Source organism: Ostrea edulis, chromosome 4 (genome assembly GCF_947568905.1).
Source record: "Ostrea edulis chromosome 4, xbOstEdul1.1, whole genome shotgun sequence".
NCBI lineage: Eukaryota > Metazoa > Mollusca > Bivalvia > Ostreida > Ostreidae > Ostrea > Ostrea edulis.
Genome location: NC_079167.1, coordinates 65,503,660 through 65,521,159, shown reverse-complemented (window position 1 = coordinate 65,521,159; position 17,500 = coordinate 65,503,660). Strand labels below are relative to the sequence as shown.

The 17,500-nt window shown below is 34.0% G+C and overlaps 2 protein-coding genes across 17 annotated transcripts in view; one reads left to right on the top strand and one right to left on the bottom strand.

Annotated features, from left to right (window-relative positions):
* The window catches only part of LOC125668277 (caspase activity and apoptosis inhibitor 1-like), a 122,078-nt gene extending 115,201 nt beyond the window's left edge, over window positions 1–6,877 (bottom strand). For 6 of the 13 annotated variants that reach the window (XM_056163473.1, XM_048902192.2, XM_056163481.1 and 3 more), the window contains exon 1: window positions 3,372–3,492. The gene's annotated coding sequence lies outside the window, so the exon portion shown is untranslated. Of the gene's footprint in view, window positions 1–2,567; window positions 2,630–3,371; window positions 3,497–6,686 lie in introns of those variants that run through there. The other 7 variants (XM_056163480.1, XM_056163471.1, XM_048902190.2 and 4 more) reach the window with 5 other exon arrangements.
* Window positions 3,428–16,846, top strand: LOC125668276 (uncharacterized). 4 transcript variants are annotated; one of them, XM_048902188.2, is made up of 2 exons: window positions 3,428–3,513; window positions 9,179–16,846. In XM_048902188.2, exon 2 carries the CDS (start codon window positions 9,283–9,285, stop codon window positions 13,108–13,110), a length of 3,828 nt encoding a protein of 1,275 aa, XP_048758145.2. In that variant the 5' UTR covers window positions 3,428–3,513; window positions 9,179–9,282; the 3' UTR covers window positions 13,111–16,846. The 4 variants fall into 4 exon arrangements, with proteins under 4 accessions (XP_048758145.2, XP_056019445.1, XP_056019444.1 ...); XM_056163470.1 differs by lacking the exon at window positions 3,428–3,513 and adding an exon at window positions 3,746–4,047; XM_056163469.1 differs by lacking the exon at window positions 3,428–3,513 and adding an exon at window positions 5,226–5,438.
* The last annotated feature ends 654 nt before the right edge of the window (window positions 16,847–17,500 follow it).

Below are 17,500 nucleotides of genomic sequence, written 5' to 3'. Positions count from 1 at the left end.
CTAATTAATTCTATCATTAATAATTGTACATTATTGATTTGGCTGGCAAAAAATAAATTGAGGACATAAGTTTTTGTTTGGTTTTTAATTTTATCTTGGGGGGGGGGGGGGGGGGCATAAAAAAATAAAGCATGACTTTTCCTTCCAAAAAATCTTGAGATCAGGACTTAATGTCCTATTGATGTTCATTCATTTGAGCATCCCTAGGACAAGCGATAAACTGCCCCTCTATCTTCAATCCCACAGGCACAAAAATAAATTTATTCTAGTATGGCAAATACAAGCAAAGAGAAAAATTGTTGACATATTTTTTTATGCTTTCAAAACCAATAAATCACAAAATGAATGTACCCAATTAATCTTCCATCCAAATGATTGATAATTAATTTTTTAAATTCTTCCCTGATGAAAAATTAAAAACATCAGGAAAACATTTTCTGAATGTTACCTCTAGTAAGTTAACTTAAATATCTATCTTTAAAACATTCCTTCAAAGTATATACTCTCAATATGAGATAACATGTTAATGAAAATATCTACTTTTTTTGCAAGCTAAAATCATATATGGCAATACATTATTCATTCATAGTATGTGTTTGGTTTTAAACTACATGTACTACACTATTAAGCACCTTTATCAGTTCACATGTTAACTTAATTGTGCTACAAATAAACAAGAAAAATGAAAACAAAGTCCACTTCTACGCCCGAGGACTTAAGGTTTGGACAAGCTAGGTCAATCATTTTGACAATTTTGTGCACTTAGTGGACATGGCAAATTCAGGGGACAACCTTTTGTATGATAAAAATGACATATATAGCCTACAACTGGCTCGGACATCTTCATTTACAAAACTGGCCATGCAAATGTTCTACTCATATATTGTGCTGAAGTTTACAAGTGTTCGGGAACAGGATAAAAAGAAATGGTCATCATGTTGATTTTATTGATGATGCATAGGTCAAAACAGACTTGCCAACTTTCTTTTTGCATTATTTTTAACAAATTAAACAGATTTCGACTTGCTTCTAAAATAAATTAACAAATTAACAGTATGGTTAAAAAGAATATGTCCATTTAAAGCTGAAAGGTTACATTCACCAGCTCATTAAGAATACAGAGGAGAAGAGGAGAAAGGGGGGGAGCTATTCTATTTAATAGTGAACAGGTGAAGAAATGAATGGTTGGGTCAAAAACCCAGTAGGTCAAGTTGGCTGAAAGAAGCTTCTCTCTTTTTCTTCCTCTTCCTTGGGTTTAACAGCAATGTGATACTGCAGATACAATCACATTCTCTAAATCTTGCAGCTACCTGGATAAGTTAATTACTCAATAATCAATAGAATTAACTACTAAAAAATAATGGCACTGATTTAATTTACAAGTTTTTCTTGAGAAAAAAAAATCAATACCCATAATTTATTGGAAATTCTATTTAGATTCCCTAACAGATTCTTAATTCATCTGGTTAAAAATACAAAGGCTTTACCCACACCTTACTTAAGATTATAATTTCAGACCTTGGTCAAGATATTGAATGTGTCTGTATGTACTATGTCTTATCATATTTGATTTAAAAACATCTGTTTAAAATCCCATATCCTCTTTGATGTAAATCTATTTGTCCAGAGATAACCTAGCTCATCAAATTAAAACATACTTAAGTTTACAACTGGCCTTAGGGATTCAAAATACATGCTTTCACAGTTAAAATTAATCAGGAAAGAGGATGTTTACCATGTAAGTTGTCTTTGCAATTCTTTCTTGTTATACTTGACATATTTACTTATATGGTACTTCCTTTAGGAAGACTTGAATCAGAATGTGTCGAATATTCTGTTATTAACAAATAAGAACATATGTCAGTAGAATGAGCTTTCATTTTAAACAACACTTCTTAATTGCGATGTCTGTATTAGCAAATAATCTATTTACTTTTATCGTTAGTGCAATTAACACCTCCTACATTTTAAGTTCTGAAATTAACAATTTCATTTAAGGAAACCATTTAGTAACAACTTTAAAAGGGTATCCTTGGCTTCAAGGTTTTGAATGAAATACAACATTGGTGCCAGGGAGGGGTTATTTCCTTTACAGGGGTTGTTTTTCTAAGATAAAATGATGAAATACACATGGACTTATTATTTTAGTAGGTCTTGTAGATCGACTATATACATGCTCACAAACCAGTATTTCTTTCTTGTTCAAATATCTATCTAACTGATGTCAAAGATGCCATTTAAATCAAAAGAAATATGGTGATGCATACAAATATGAAAGTCTTATCTCAGGACAGAATATATCTATATATATGTTTGTTCATTGTGACCTAGATGTAAGGAGAGGGCTAAAATAGGCTGTGTCTGCTACCCAATCCCATTCACTTATTTTGTGGATAAATTATTGTTTGAATTAAATTAAATTATCTCAGGACTTCAACATTCTCCCCCAGAAGTGCCCCCAAAATGACACCCCCTTTGCTATGGGCATTGTTGCATTGTGTATGTACACATGTCACTATCTCATATCCTGGTCCCACTACACTATACCCTCCCTTCCCCACTCTTACAGCAGAAGATTCTGACTCCAGTCATTGATTATCAGTCTCTGTCCACTCCTGGTCACCTATAACTGAAGATAATTGCATCACACAAAGTATATTTTTTAAATCAGATAGCACTCCAATTTATTAAACAAATTTTAAAAGGGAAAAGCAATGTTCCTATTCATAAACTGTAAACACCTAATCTAATTTTATTTAATTCCATCATAAATTGATGCATATTTATGAGCAATTTTAATTAAAGGTGTCATCATATAGAAATAGCTTGCTATAAATTACGTGTATACTACTATCTGAAATTGTCTTGATGCAGTCAGAATCAGTCATTTAAAAAATGGATTAGATCATCCGACTGAATTATTAAATTTCATAATTTAACAAGAAACCATAAACTTTATTATCTAATCAATACCCGAGCCATCTCTGATTTTGTTCAAATACTTGAGTGTCAAACGAGCTCGTTTCCATGGTAATAAAATGACTTATTTGGAAATCGTCAGCAGTAGCATCTGTTTATGATTTGAAGTTTTATTTAAATGTTGTATTAAGAAGCCCAACCCCCTTCAGTCCAGGCTGGTAGGCGTGAGTCTGTGTTCGTGACATGTGTCAAGCCCCCTGTGAATTGATTTTTCTGGACGAAAACAATAGCCAGTGTAAATTGTAAACATACGGTCTGTGAATTCCAAGCGATTAAATTCGCATGTCAATTTTAATTTACGAATATACAATGCTGAAAAACACTGATGATTTCAATCACAATTAAACTGGGGCTTCGTGAATAAACACACAGTTTATCTGTTGGATACTTACATAAAGAGTGGTCAGCTGTTTTTAAGCAGTGGGTTTTTAATCTCAACGTGCTCTCTTCAAACTTCCGCCATTAGTTTACTTCGTCCTGAAGCATCATGGGTAAAGTCAAGATGGCGAGTTAGTGCAACGGCTGATGAAGAAGGTAAATGTCGAGGTGCTTTTATCAATAGTTTAATTAAAACAAACTTAAGAAGTTTAATTAATATACTTTCTGGGAATTTTACTGTGGTGTGGAGTTATTGACATTTAAATATCTGGTATGTATACACACAATGCAAACGCAAAATCGTTAAAGTATCGATCAGTCGTAAATTTCTTTTTGTCCATTCGCGCAGTCGGACAGCTTTTATTTAAATTTTAATTTAGCCGTCAATTTGCTTCGGCATATTTCATATGAATCTCGATGAGGCTGCAAGCACATCAGTGCGAAAGGAGCCATGTTTTTTTGGAGTATTCTATAAATAACTGTCCGTTTGCTTTGAGTTTCTATACTACTTGAAGTTTTGTCTAAATTACTAAATTTAGTTATAACTTCGGTGGATAAATAATAGCGTACATTAATGTGTGAAGAGGTGGCAACAGCGCATTGTCGTAGAAAAGAATTAAACAAAAGACACTTTCTTTCCAAAACAATTTTTTTGTGAAAACTTGATGGAGATGTAACTTTCACTGTAAGGTCAGTATCGTTTTACGTTTGTGGCGTGTGTGGAAAAAAAATCTTGCTTATTTTTTTTTTACCATGTTTACTGACCAAAAAAATTATCTGCAGGCTCCCTTTTATTATTAAGTTTTCCACTACACGCCTGCATGACTAGTGAAATTTTTTTCTCAGGGATTATTCAGAATCTTTAAACAGTTAATTGAGTGCATGTGAATTTTCTTTGTAATCAGCAGCCCCTTGTCAATTTTCGGTGAACATGTGTTATAGCCAATATCACAGATTTAACCTGTAAACAAGAATGAAATTGATTGAATTTCAGCCTTTGTTCAAGTCTCTTTACAGTTTTAATTTTGAAACTTGACAGTTGAATGTCATGAAATTGGTTTTTCTTTTGAAATGGATACAGTGGAAAGTAGCATGTGTAAGTGTCTTATTACGGATTTAATGAGGAAAAAATCTTTTACAAGAAACTTCTGATTGACGTATCTGTTTTTCTAGGTAGGGAATAATAATTGATTGAATTTGTAAATTAATTTGTCAAGCCTTTCTTCTGTCATTGGCCTTTTGTGCGAAATTGTCATCTGATGTTTTTAAAAAAATCCTATTTTTAAAACTGAAGAGCAGGGGGATTAAGATTGCAAAAGTTCACGAAAATCTTCCCAAGGTTTTTATTGGCAGTGAAAATGGCATTTGACCCATCCCTTTATGATATACAGGTTTATGATCAACGAAAGTCATCTATCAAACTTCATGTAGGATTATAAAAAATGACCAAGGGCCAGAGTATCGATGTAATAATTTAGGAATAAACCCTCTTGTGATTTGACTCCTTTAATGTCCACTACTGGCCACTACCTGCCCCTTTTTATGACTGAAAGTTGGACAAAATTCATGTTTTGTCATTCATGACATTTTGTGGCACAAATAAGCGTTTTTTGGCCAGAAAGGATTTGGCTGTATTGTCTTAAGACATTGTAAAATGAAGCTGATTTTCATTATTTTTATAATTAAATACCAGTTTATAGGATTATCTTTCGTGACTTGGCTGCATGTGTAATTTATCACAAAGCCCAAAATTTGAACTTGAATTTACATTAAAATATTGAGATCATAACTGATAAGCATTGTTGTAGAACAGTGAATTGAGATAGGTTATCTCTCTATGTATTTATTTATAGACAAGGTGATACTTTGGACATTAATTTGTTATAGAACCTACAAGAAGTGCATTTGTTTAATTGGCACCATGTGTTGATCATTTCTGTAATCAAAACGCACAGAAAGAGAGAGAAAAAATGTACTGCTAAAGTTATACTAAGAGAAACAAACCAATGTTTACAACACCAATTTTGACATTTAGAGTTAGTATTCTAAGAAGTGAACACATACAGCTGTTTTATTGGAAGGTTAGTTATTATTTTTTTATTCTTGCTTTCTCTTTTCCCCCCTTCAAATTCCTTGGAGAATGCTTTTTTTCAGGGGATTACATTATTTGAAGTTTACAACAGTCTACCAATAGCATCTGTTGTATATTAGATGTGAATTCATAATTAATGGCAAGCTGGCATAGGCTTTCTTACTTCTTATAGATAAATTATTGATTCATAATCTAGTAACAATTTGTGAAAATTTTCTTCTTACATGGGCTGATGAATAAATTATGAGGGCAAAGTTTGGTCCAGGATTGAGCACTTCTGGGACCTTCAAGTATGTAGTGTTTCAAACCATATCAAATTTGAACTCATTGAGATGCAAATTAAAACCCCAATGAAATGAGAAATTGGGAGATAAACACAAGTGAAACCATGTTTAGTTTATCAGAAATTTAAATTACATGAAGTAACAACAAGGGTTTATGTGATTAAGAAAGGCAAATTTATTTTAAGGGTTTTGTTTATGGGTTTCAAAACACCATGTATGATTTACTGTGAAATTGAAGGCAAGAGGATTAAAATTGTAAGCCCTCATTACATAATTACCTTTAAGATTTCAATTAAAAACAAAACATTTGATGTAATAAACACAGAGTCCACAATTTAAGTCCATGGAACAACAGTTGGTGGGTCTTTTGTCACAGTTACCCACCACAAAAGAATCCAGTTTTAATTCTGAAAATTGATAATCTGACAAAGGCATTCTCTCTCAGTGGGAATTTTTAAAAACTTATCTATTGTCATCAAAGTTCTAAAGATATAAAAGAATTAAAAAAAAAACTTTGAACTCTTCCTGGAGAATTTAATGGAAATTTGATCATGCTACATAGCAGTTGTTTAGACAATAAAATCAATAGCATCCAAGTTGATGTGAATGAAATATTTATGAATCTGATCAAGAAATGAAGAAGAAAAATCATTGTTATTATACCCCCAGATCTTAGGATTGTAATGTTTTCTAAAGAATCTAGAATGTAGTCATTCAATGTACATCAAAGGAAATAAAAAAAATTCATGACATAAATTTCAAAAAGAGTATTTTTGTATATTTAGTTTTAAATGCTGTTCAGGTATGCGAGTGTATGATATTTAATTAGTGTCTTAATTGTTGAATATAAGTACATGTATGTTAGTACAGGTATGAAAGAGTGGAAATTTATCATTCACCTGAGGGACAAGACCTGTCAATCATTTTAGTGTAGATGGTAGGAAGTCTCTTACCTGTTTTAATCACTACTTGATGGATATTCGCAGTGTCTATTGTGCTTTCAGCAGGTATATTTCATGGATTTGTAATCAATTGAGATAGCTATCAGGAGCGTGAAAATCATCACTTTTTTGGACAGGTGGGTCTCTTTGAAATTTTGTCCATTATTTGAAGAATAAAAAAGTTTCATCGCCTGTCATTTGATCTGCAACAATTGTAAAATAGTAATCAATAACTGAAAATGACCACATGTGGTAAAAAAAAAACAAACGGAAAAGAGATATTCAAATTGGCTATACATGGAATTCAATGGGAGGAGTAAAGATTGAGACACGTAGCAATACTTTGGAGGTGTTTTGTCACCCATGCAACTGTACAGCATCAGAGAGAATTATTATATAATACTCAGTACTTACAAATGAATTTCATTGGATAAAATTAGACCCTGCCCATTCATTTAGTCACAGTTTGTAACTTCTACTTCTGGCCAGCAGCTCGCTAGGGTTTGCTTGTTAATTAACTGAAAACTAATATCTCGTCAATTATTGATGTATATTCATATTTAGGCTGGATGTAAGCTTTTGAGCAAACTGACCATCCGCACAGATCATTAAAATGTTGCATTAATGAACTTGAAGGGGAAAAAAAATTCTCTGCCAAGCAATACTTGGGTAACTAGATATTATATATCACAACAAGTGAGATTAAAAAAAAAACTAATAACCTATTAGCAGATTTTTTGATAGTGTTTGCTAACACAATTTCAAGACTCTTTCTGGTGAACTTTTCTTGGATGTGGAGATTTTACAAGTAGTATTAGAATTCTTTGACAAAAGGAACATATATGTGTGTACCATTGGAAAATTTGTGCAAATAGTTATTGATAAGGTATGTGTCATTTCGATCTAATTTCATTAAATGTGAAAATTTAAAAAAGAATTAAAGGAATTGTATTTTAATGTAGGTTAAAATTTGCAACCTGCTGTGTAATGCTTTTTCATTTCCATTTATGAAATACAATACACATTTCTCAACTTTTAACACAATTTTCTAGTTATTTAAAAAGCATGACTTAAATACCCACCCATTTGATTTTTCTGTAAAGAAAAAAAAATTGCCTTGGCTATAAATGTTTGTAATTTATTTTGGAATGTGTAATTAACGTTCAGTTTGAAGTTGGCAAGTAGTTTTGTTCTATTGCAATAAGTTAAAACAATTTACAGACCCTGTTCATCTGCATTGAAAAAGGTTTAATCTATGTTAAATGTATAAAACTGACTCTGGTTTATTGCAAAACAAATAGCCATCATGTGTTTCTCCCACTTGAAAGTGGAATTTTGGAATACTTTTGATTTTCCATCAAAATTTCAGGATATATATTCATGCATTATTTCCCAGCAATTGTAGCCTGGTTTTGTTTTTAAAAAAATTAATTTGCAACAACTGTTTCGAGCATGGGGGTGTCTTAACATCATGTTGACTCTCTGCATCTCGCTGCAGATGCAGAAAGGGAGGCAACCTGGTAGAATTTTCTTTTATCTAAAAATGCAACATGGTTCTATTTGTATGAGAGTATAATCAGTGAATTATCTGCCATGAAATTTTAAGGGGGAAAATCTTATAGAATTTTAATTCATTTATGATTTTGACACACATGATGAATTGCATATCAACAGTGTTATAAAGCGTTTGCAAATACATGTTACATAGGTGATGTATAAGTAATACTGTTATTTGATATTTATGGCGTGATTAGTTTTTATGGGGTAAATTTTAATGATTTTAGTAGATTAGGATTTTATCAAGGCCATCATCTAATATATTTATTACATAATCCATATAAAGACAAGATTAGAAACAATGCTGGCATCTTAAAACTGTGAGAAAAACATAAGTATTTGTCACATTTATGTTCATGTATATGTTTTTAGTTACCCCAGGCCATGAAGGCAGACTTGGAGGGAAAAAATTTTCATCATATAAATAAAAGTGATATTTTGGTGCTTTTGAAATTGCACTGCTGTCTTCATGTCTGTGTGTGGTTTGATTTATTGATTGGAAGGTGTTTTTGAACATCTTTGCTTATTGGATTGCATCCCCAGGGGTATAGTAATATACCAGAAAGTAATATTACGTTTGTACAAAATTAACTGTACTGCACAGGCATCTCTATGTCTACATTAAAACTTGGGATCTTAATTACATGTAGTCTAGTGGTTGTTACGGCGCAGAATGTTCATAAATATTCATCTACATGTACTAAGGTCTTTGAGTACTGTAAAGCAGAAGATCGGTTTTTATGTATCTGAAATCATTTTATGAGTTTGATTGGTCTGTCTGGAACCGTAATGTTATATTGATTTGTCTAAAAAAAAAAATAATAATAGAAAAAGAAAATTTATAGCATTCACTTTAGGAAAGCTATGGATGTTTTAAAAGCTCATTGTTTCATTGATTTATAATCTCCGAAAATTTAAATAAAGAAAAACTTTCATTTATTTCACAGATACTTAACATCTTGACACTGTCATCAATGGGAGGTCAAAGAACAGAACAATCACAATAAGGAGGGAACAACATCACACTAAGGACTATACAATAAAGACCTGAATGTATCTGTCAGAAACCGCCAGTCAAATGTTAGCCATGGATGTGTTAGCATTTGATAAAATGTCCAAATCAAATCGACGCAAGCAAAGCAAGCCACTACGGGTATCTTACAGCGCCGAAAATGACCCCACATCAGAGGGAGGTGCCCCTTTTCCAAACCACAGGCCATCTGAGGAATTCATCAGTGGACCTGCAGATGGAGGGAATGTTTCTGATTCTGAAATGCAGGACCATCTACCAGCTGGAAAAGTCAATGGTGGAAACCATCACCTAGATTCTCAACCTGAAAAAGACTCTGATTCTGCAGATGGGGATAAAGTAATTTCAAATCCCAAGGAAAATAATAATGAACATTTTCCAACAAAATACCATCGCCTGGGTAGTGAATTGTTTGCTGGGAATGCTTTTCCAGAAAATGGCCTAGTAGGAAAAGAAGACCAAATCGAGAGAATGGTACAAGAAGGATCATCTAAGGAAACTAACTCTGATGAAGAAGGTCGCAAGTTAGACGGTCAAAGTCGTATCTTTCATCAGGATGCATACTGTGAACTTTGTGATCGTGAATTTTGCAACAAGTATTTTCTTAAAACCCATAAAGCAAATAAACATGGGATTTTTGACAATGCTTCACCACCATTTTCCCTTGGTGCTGTAGGAAATGGAATGTCACTACCTCAAGATACCAATGTACCATCAGTTCCAATCACATCCCCAGTTTCGCAGTCTTTTCCTCAACCACCAATTTCGTCCATGTCATCCTTCAAAGTTATGGACTTCATCCAGAGCCTGCCGGCATCAGAACCTCCCAAGACAACTAAAATGGATGCAATGACGCCGAGTAAGGGAGATATGCTACCCCCAGTCAGCACCCCTCTATCCACTAGCAATACTCAGCCATCAGTTTCATCCTCATCCAACTCCACTTCCACACCTAAAGTTAGCAAGGATATGGAGGATTTCTGTGAACTTTGCCAGAAGCACTTCTGTAACAAATACTACCTCAAGAAGCACAAGCAAGATGTCCATGGAATTGCTCCGCCAGATGGATCTGGATCTACCAGCAAACGAGGAAGACAGAAGGACCTTCAAGCTCAACTGGATGCCATCAACTCTGCATCTGTATCTTCCAATTCACCTCTTATACCTCACACACTTCCAAACATGACAGGATTGCCCAACATGCCAGGTGTCATGGTGCTGAACCCCTTCATGGCTCCCATGCTTCTTCCTGCAGGGTCCCTCATGCCAGGATCACAAATTCCCACACCACCTATGATGTCTCAGTCACTTCCTACCACCTCTCACCAAGAGTCTATCACAACTACAGCATCCCCAAGTTTCACTAGTCAGACCTCACCAGGGTCAGTCCAGAAAGACTCCAATTCCATGAATCAGGAGGCTTATTGTGAACTCTGTTGTAAGGAGTTTTGCAATAAATATTTTCTGAAAGTTCATAAAGCAAATAAACATGGAATGTTTATGGATGACTTTCCATTTCTACCTGGGATGCCAGGAATGCCACCATTTAAATTTCCTATGAGTGAAGGAATGATATCTTCATCTCCTGATAAACCATCAGCTTCCACAGCTGCAATGGATGGCAGGAGTCAAATCCAATCAGAATCTAGTCCCAAACATGGAACTTCCCTAGTTTCCTCATCTAGTCCTGAAAACTCTGTTACCTACTGTGGATTGTGCAATCAAGAGTTTGCCAGCAAGTACACGTACCGAATTCACCGAATTCAGGTTCATGGGATGTTGAATGAGGGTCTCGATGGATCCTTAACTGAAGAGATCATTAGGAATTCCTTCAGAGAGCGAGAGGAGTTCTTCAGATATGCAATGAGAGAGAAAGAGGAGGCCTCAAAAATATCACCTGGATCGAAGAGTGGAGATGAAAAAGACAATGAAACCAAGATGGCTGACAATGGAATGACCACCATGTTTGGAAATATGGTTGCAGCTAAACTTGCAGACCGAGTAACATGTGACATTTGTAATAAGGACTTGTGCAATAAATATTTCCTTAAAGTACATAAGTTCAAAGTGCATGGAGTGGATACTTCAGCCACAGACAACAAGTTTGATCCTAGTCGAATAGCCAAACATCAGCTTACTGGAGACTTTGAACTCATTAAAAATGCAGTAAAGCAGGATCCAAAAGATATCTCCAATCAAAGTTCAAAAATTCTTAAAGGGTCAGACAGAATGAAAGACTTTCCGCAATTTAGTCCAAAATTACCATCCTTTATGCCAATGCCCATGCTACCTAAACCAGGAGAATCACTAAGGGACAAATCAATTTCACCAAGCACCAACATTGAAAAACCATCAAGTGAAGAGCTGGTGAAAATGGGAATTGATCCCGAAGCCTACTGTGAAATCTGCAAGAAAGAATTCTGTAGCAAGTACTTCCTTCGCACACACAGACTGAACATCCACGGCATTCCAACTCCAGAATCGCCTCAAACAACTCCGGGCAAGATCAGTCCAATGCTGTTCCAACAAGTCAGTAACATGCCATTGAATTTGAGCATGAATAGTGGCAAAAAGAAAAGTGTGTTTGAAAAGCATTCATGGAGATGGAAGGAGCCCATGAATTCCTCAAGGGTCAGTTGTGACATCTGCAATAAAGAGGTCTGCAACAAGTACTTCTTACGCACTCACAAGCTAAACAAGCATGGAATCTTACCAAGCGAGAACTCGCTGTCCCCATCCTCCTCAGACATTGAAACACATAGCAATTCATCATTACCAACAGATCTCAGTATGCATGAAAGAATGCCACCTAGTCCACAGGCTGTCAAACTTGATAGCAACATGCCTGCAATCCATGGCATGGATGAGAGGTGGATGAAGTTTGGAGACACTGCAAATGGCAGAATGAATTCAGAAGAAGATGGAGGGTCTTACAGTGAAATATGCCACCTTTGTGATCGACGGTTTAAGAGCCAAAAGTGGTTGAATGCCCACATCTTGAAAGACCATGCAAAATCTGGTGCACTTCCTCCAGAAATGAGAGAAAAAATGATAAATGCAGGGATGGATCTTTGCTTGGACAAGAAAACTTGCCGAATCTGTGAGAAGTCTTTCCCTAGTGAGCTTTCAATGCATCTTCACATGATTCAGGAGCACAATGCACAAGTCAGTCTCAACACAGAGGAGAAGAGCCAGTCTGGACCCAAACGCAGATCCACTTTAACCAGACCAAGATTTGCTTGTAAAAGAGGATTTTCATTCACCACTAAACAAAAACTGTACAATTGTGCTATTTGTGACTATAAGAGCAAGTGGTTAAATAATGTGTATATGCATGAATTGAAAGAGCATGGAGTACTACATGTTAAAAATAAATCAGGATTAAAGAAAAATATTAGAAGAGCAGCCAAAAATGTGAAACAGTACAGATGCACAAAATGCAACCTGAAATTTGGAACACCAATTCTGTGTCATCTTCATATACGTGAGGAGCACATCCGAGCCAAAAATTTCTCTGTCAACAAATTACCAAACACTCGTCTGTATTGTAAATTCTGTCCTTTCTCAACCAAGTTCTCCAAGCAACTACGACACCATATGACCCGCGTTCATTGTGATGGTCACTACGCATCTTACGAAAATCAGTGCAGCTACAACTTGGAAAACAATATGGCTGTACGAAATGACTCCATGAATGACTCTTGTAATGTTAACTTCCAGTTGTTCACTATCAAAGACTGTTCTCTGGAATCAGACTTCCGTTCCTCAATGGCTGTCAAGCTTCCTGTCCGTCACCACATGACTGACCCAGTCACTGTAACCTTTCATCTGACACCAATGGAGCAGTAAGAACTTGTTTTATCTAGATATTATAATGTGTTCACGACTTTCTGTCATAAGTTATGTCCCTTAGTCATGGGATTATTTTTTTTCAGACAGTTTGAAATATTAGACAGTTCATGATTTTAAGTTATTTATAGACACTTGACCATATTTACATGGTGTTCCATGTTGAGAAGAACTCATATATTAGATGATATTTGTGAAAGGGGTTCGATGGATTTTTCTTGTTTTGTGTTGGGTTATTTTTACTATTTATAACCTGTATACTGGTAAAGATGATGTGCAATCTAAGTATCTTTTTGTTACAATTACTCACATTAATTTATTTTGTTATTGTTATGTTGTTGATGAGAAAGAGGAAAATCTTTACCACTGCAATCACCCCTTGCTTTAGGGTTTCACCCTTAGTTCAGAAGAGTCCATTTTAGTATAGTTTGAATATTTACTTTCATTTAACATGGCAGCACTAAGGGATGAGATTTTATGTGTAAGTTTTCCCCTCTGAAGATATTTTTTTCAGTATTACTGCAATGTTAAATCAAACTTTGTTTTCAGTTTATCTGCACTTAAGTATTACAGTACATGAAGGTGTTTGTTTTTTGGTTTGATTTAATTTTTTGGGGGTTTTTTTTTGGAGGTCTACAGTGCAAATGTATTCACTTAAAATGAAATGTTGTCACTCTGTATGTTTTTGGAATATATTCGGTAAATAGATACCGCAACATTGATAAGATTTTAATGATCATTCCTGAGAAGTCATTTGAAATGCCTAGTACTTATCCCTGTACAACACATGTAACTAATATATTTAATCTTGTAATCACAATAACCTTTCAACTCTAACCAATGTACAGATTTTTTATGTTTAATTTAAGTGTAAATTTTAAAAAAAAATCAGGGAACATTTGTCAGCAACTTTTGAGTAATGATTGATGTATGTATGTGTTCTTGTGCAGTTTTCTTTGATGATATAGTATTATTTATTAGATCCTGTATACAGAATGTTTTTTTTAAGGATATGTTTAAGTGTGTGATCATGTGCAGTATTCGCATTTATTATAAATAGTATACATCACAATTGCACTGTTGAAAGTTGTGACATCTTTTGATAGGGGCATTATGTGCAGTCGCTAGATGTGCATATTTTTTGTACACAATCTGTTGTGTACCTGCATTACTTTATTGATGTGTTACACAGTTCTTCAATCAAAAAAACGGAATAAAAACCCCATGTGACATGCATAGTACATGTAGCGCCATAGGTGGTCAGTACAAAAACTGGGCTAAACATGTAATATAAAGAGATAATGACATTTTTGTGTGGGGACAGTTTTTGCAAGTCTTGCCAAGATATTTGGGTGATATGATATTTTTAAACACAAGTAGCTTCCATGACCACTTGTTAATATTATTTATTTACAAAACTACATTGCCAAAAAAAAAACACATGTTGAAGTTCTTATAGAAACCGACATTTGTTTCAAACTTAATTACTATTCCATGTTTCTGATCAGACTTTTAATGCTTAGAACTAATGTTTGGAGAGACATAATATTAAATACACAATCAAATCAACTTCTTGTCCCCTTGCAAATCATTGATATCAGTAATATATTTTCATTGATCTGATGTGAATAGTGTTTGTAATTTTTCTGTTGATGTACTCCGTTTGAATTGTGTGGTGTTTTAACTCTGGGTTGGTTGATCCTGTTTTTTTCCTCTCATTCCTAGCGTATTTCCAGGATTTGGAGCAACGGTGTATATTTCGTGCCCATTTCCACTTAGCTTTGTGGTTGAAGTGAAATTATATATATTTTTGATATGCCATTGCGTGGCTCTTGTTTTTAACAGCTTAACCGTATATAATCTTGTTTGACTTTTTTATGTAGGAGAGTTATGTAGATGTACATGCAATTGATCTTATATTTATTGTTGAAACCATGGTTCCACATCTACATATTTTCAGAAAGTTTTTTTTTTTTATTTTAAGTTCATGAAATTTATTTTTGGTTTCTGTAAGTAATATAGCTACATAATTTCACTATGTACAGAACTAGTGCATCTTTTATCTCTTGACGGACTTGTGCAATTTGAGGAACTGAAATTAACAGTTTCGAAATCAAAGGTACCCTACGTTGATCATTTTTTATTGGAAACTTGTTTTAATTTATGTATTCAGATTAAACGAGTTGTCATGAGAAATTTATGCATATAAATAGCCCAGACTCTTTTAGTCAGATATTTAAAATGATTGATCTTCAAATTTGGTTTGATAACTTTTTCATAAATCAAAAGTTCATTGAAATACTTTGAATATTTGAATAAGTTTGAATTAATGTGAATTACATCAATTAAAATACGATTTATTTCCATCACAATTCTCTTTTCACTTTGAATATTGTCAATGTAAAAAGTCATTGTTTTCAACTGTGAATGTGAAACAAATCATTTTAAAATGTACTGAATTGACTGATAAGATGATTCATCAGATTTTAATACTTAATATTCCCCTCTCTCTCTCTTCCATTGATCAACACACAAAAAAGACTTGAAAACAAAACAAGATTTTTCATTTTGGATAGGAGAAAGAATTTTATTTACCTTCAAATCAAACCATGACCCATCTGTTGGTTAGTGTTAAAGGTTCACCGATCACTGTTCAATGACTTGATAAATTAACAGGAGTTTTACATTTTTCAACTTTTATATCTTACCACCAGCTGTTTTAACTACACCTATTTTCCTCTCTCCTGTACAGAATGATTCATTTTCACCTATAATAATTGGTAACATTTTTCACAGGAAAGTTGCCAAAAAATATGAAACAAAATAGAAATGTTGGAGCATTGGTTTCTGTACAAATCAGTAATAATTTTGTTAATTTGAGATTCTTCTTTCTTTCTAAGAAACGATTCATTTTCCATTATATTTTACTCCATGTTTAATGTTTATGGTACAAAGCTAGTCAGATTTATTAATTTTGTCGCATTCCTTGGTACAAGGGTGGACCCCCCCCAATGGAACTACCTCGAACCACTTCAATTTCCTCACCATGGAAGGGAAATTGTAAACCGTGAAAACTTGAACTAGTCATAATTTATATTTCGTAGTGGCATAGGTTGATTGTATTTCGATGTACATAAATTATACATGTATATGGTAATTATTTAGTATATGTGTAAATGTAATTTTTTTTCAACTAATAAGGTAATACGGGTTAACCCTTGTCCAAGTGGGATTAGGGATTTTTTCTTAAAAATGCAGTTATAAAATGTGGAAATTTTTATCATTTGTAATGTTAGTCAACAATTTGTTCTGTAAAGCCACTGTATTTTTTGGCATTATATTTCTGCAAACATTTTTTTTAAGAGTAGTAAACTTTTGTTCACTTAAATGACTCCTAATTGTGCACTTAAAAGCCATCTTGCCAATAGTTTCTATTTTATTTTCTATTTATGAATCAGTTGATACTGATTGGGATGCAAGTTAATCCCAAGTGGTTGACTAAACAGTAGAGTATAAATGTTTTGTTAGGTGGGTTTTTTTTTTTGTTTGTTTGTCTGTTTTATTTATTTCTATTTTCCATCACAGGGAAATATGTTGATATTCATTTTGTTGCCAGTTACCATGGTTTTCATGTCAATACTATTTGGTTACTTTCTCTGTATAGTGGAGTGATTTTTTTTTCCACCAACACACTGTCCCGTGATGGTGTTTTGTATGCAATAAATCTGAAATGTTACCCAGGAATTTTGTTGTGGTATGAGCTATTCAGAAAGTCCAGGATTGAACCAGTATTTACACCAATTACTTGAATTTCTTGTAAGACCAGGTTAATTGTCTTTCTCATGTCAAATTAATTTTTGTCCAGTCACAAATGGGGGAGATTATTTTGATTAGTTGTCCGACAGTGTGTGTGTAGAGTTAGTGGTATGGAATGGTGTGATGGTGAATTTGTTACACGGAATCTCTAGAGGATTTACTTGAGTTGCACTGCTAATAAATCAAATAAATTCGGAAAAGCAATTGGACAAAAATTAAATTTTACTTGAAAGGAGAGTGGTAGTGTAAACCATACTGCTATGTAGTTCAATTCAGAATTTGAACCATGCTGAAAGGTTGCGTTGTGACGAATTTCTGGCTGAAAAAGATCGTTGCGCTTTGATTCTGTATCCAAAGATGGGTCATTGAAAACTGAACTTGTTCATATAATTGGCTTTAGAATCGTGTAGATATTTGTAGAAAAGTCTTAAAAGACTTGTATAAACTTTTCACCTGAACTTTTTTATGGTTGGTCATGAAATTCGTTTAATTTATAATTTCAGCAAAATTTCACCGTGACCGTTCTAGGGCGGTCATTCGCGTGTAGGGCTTACGTTTCACCTGAAAGCCCCTG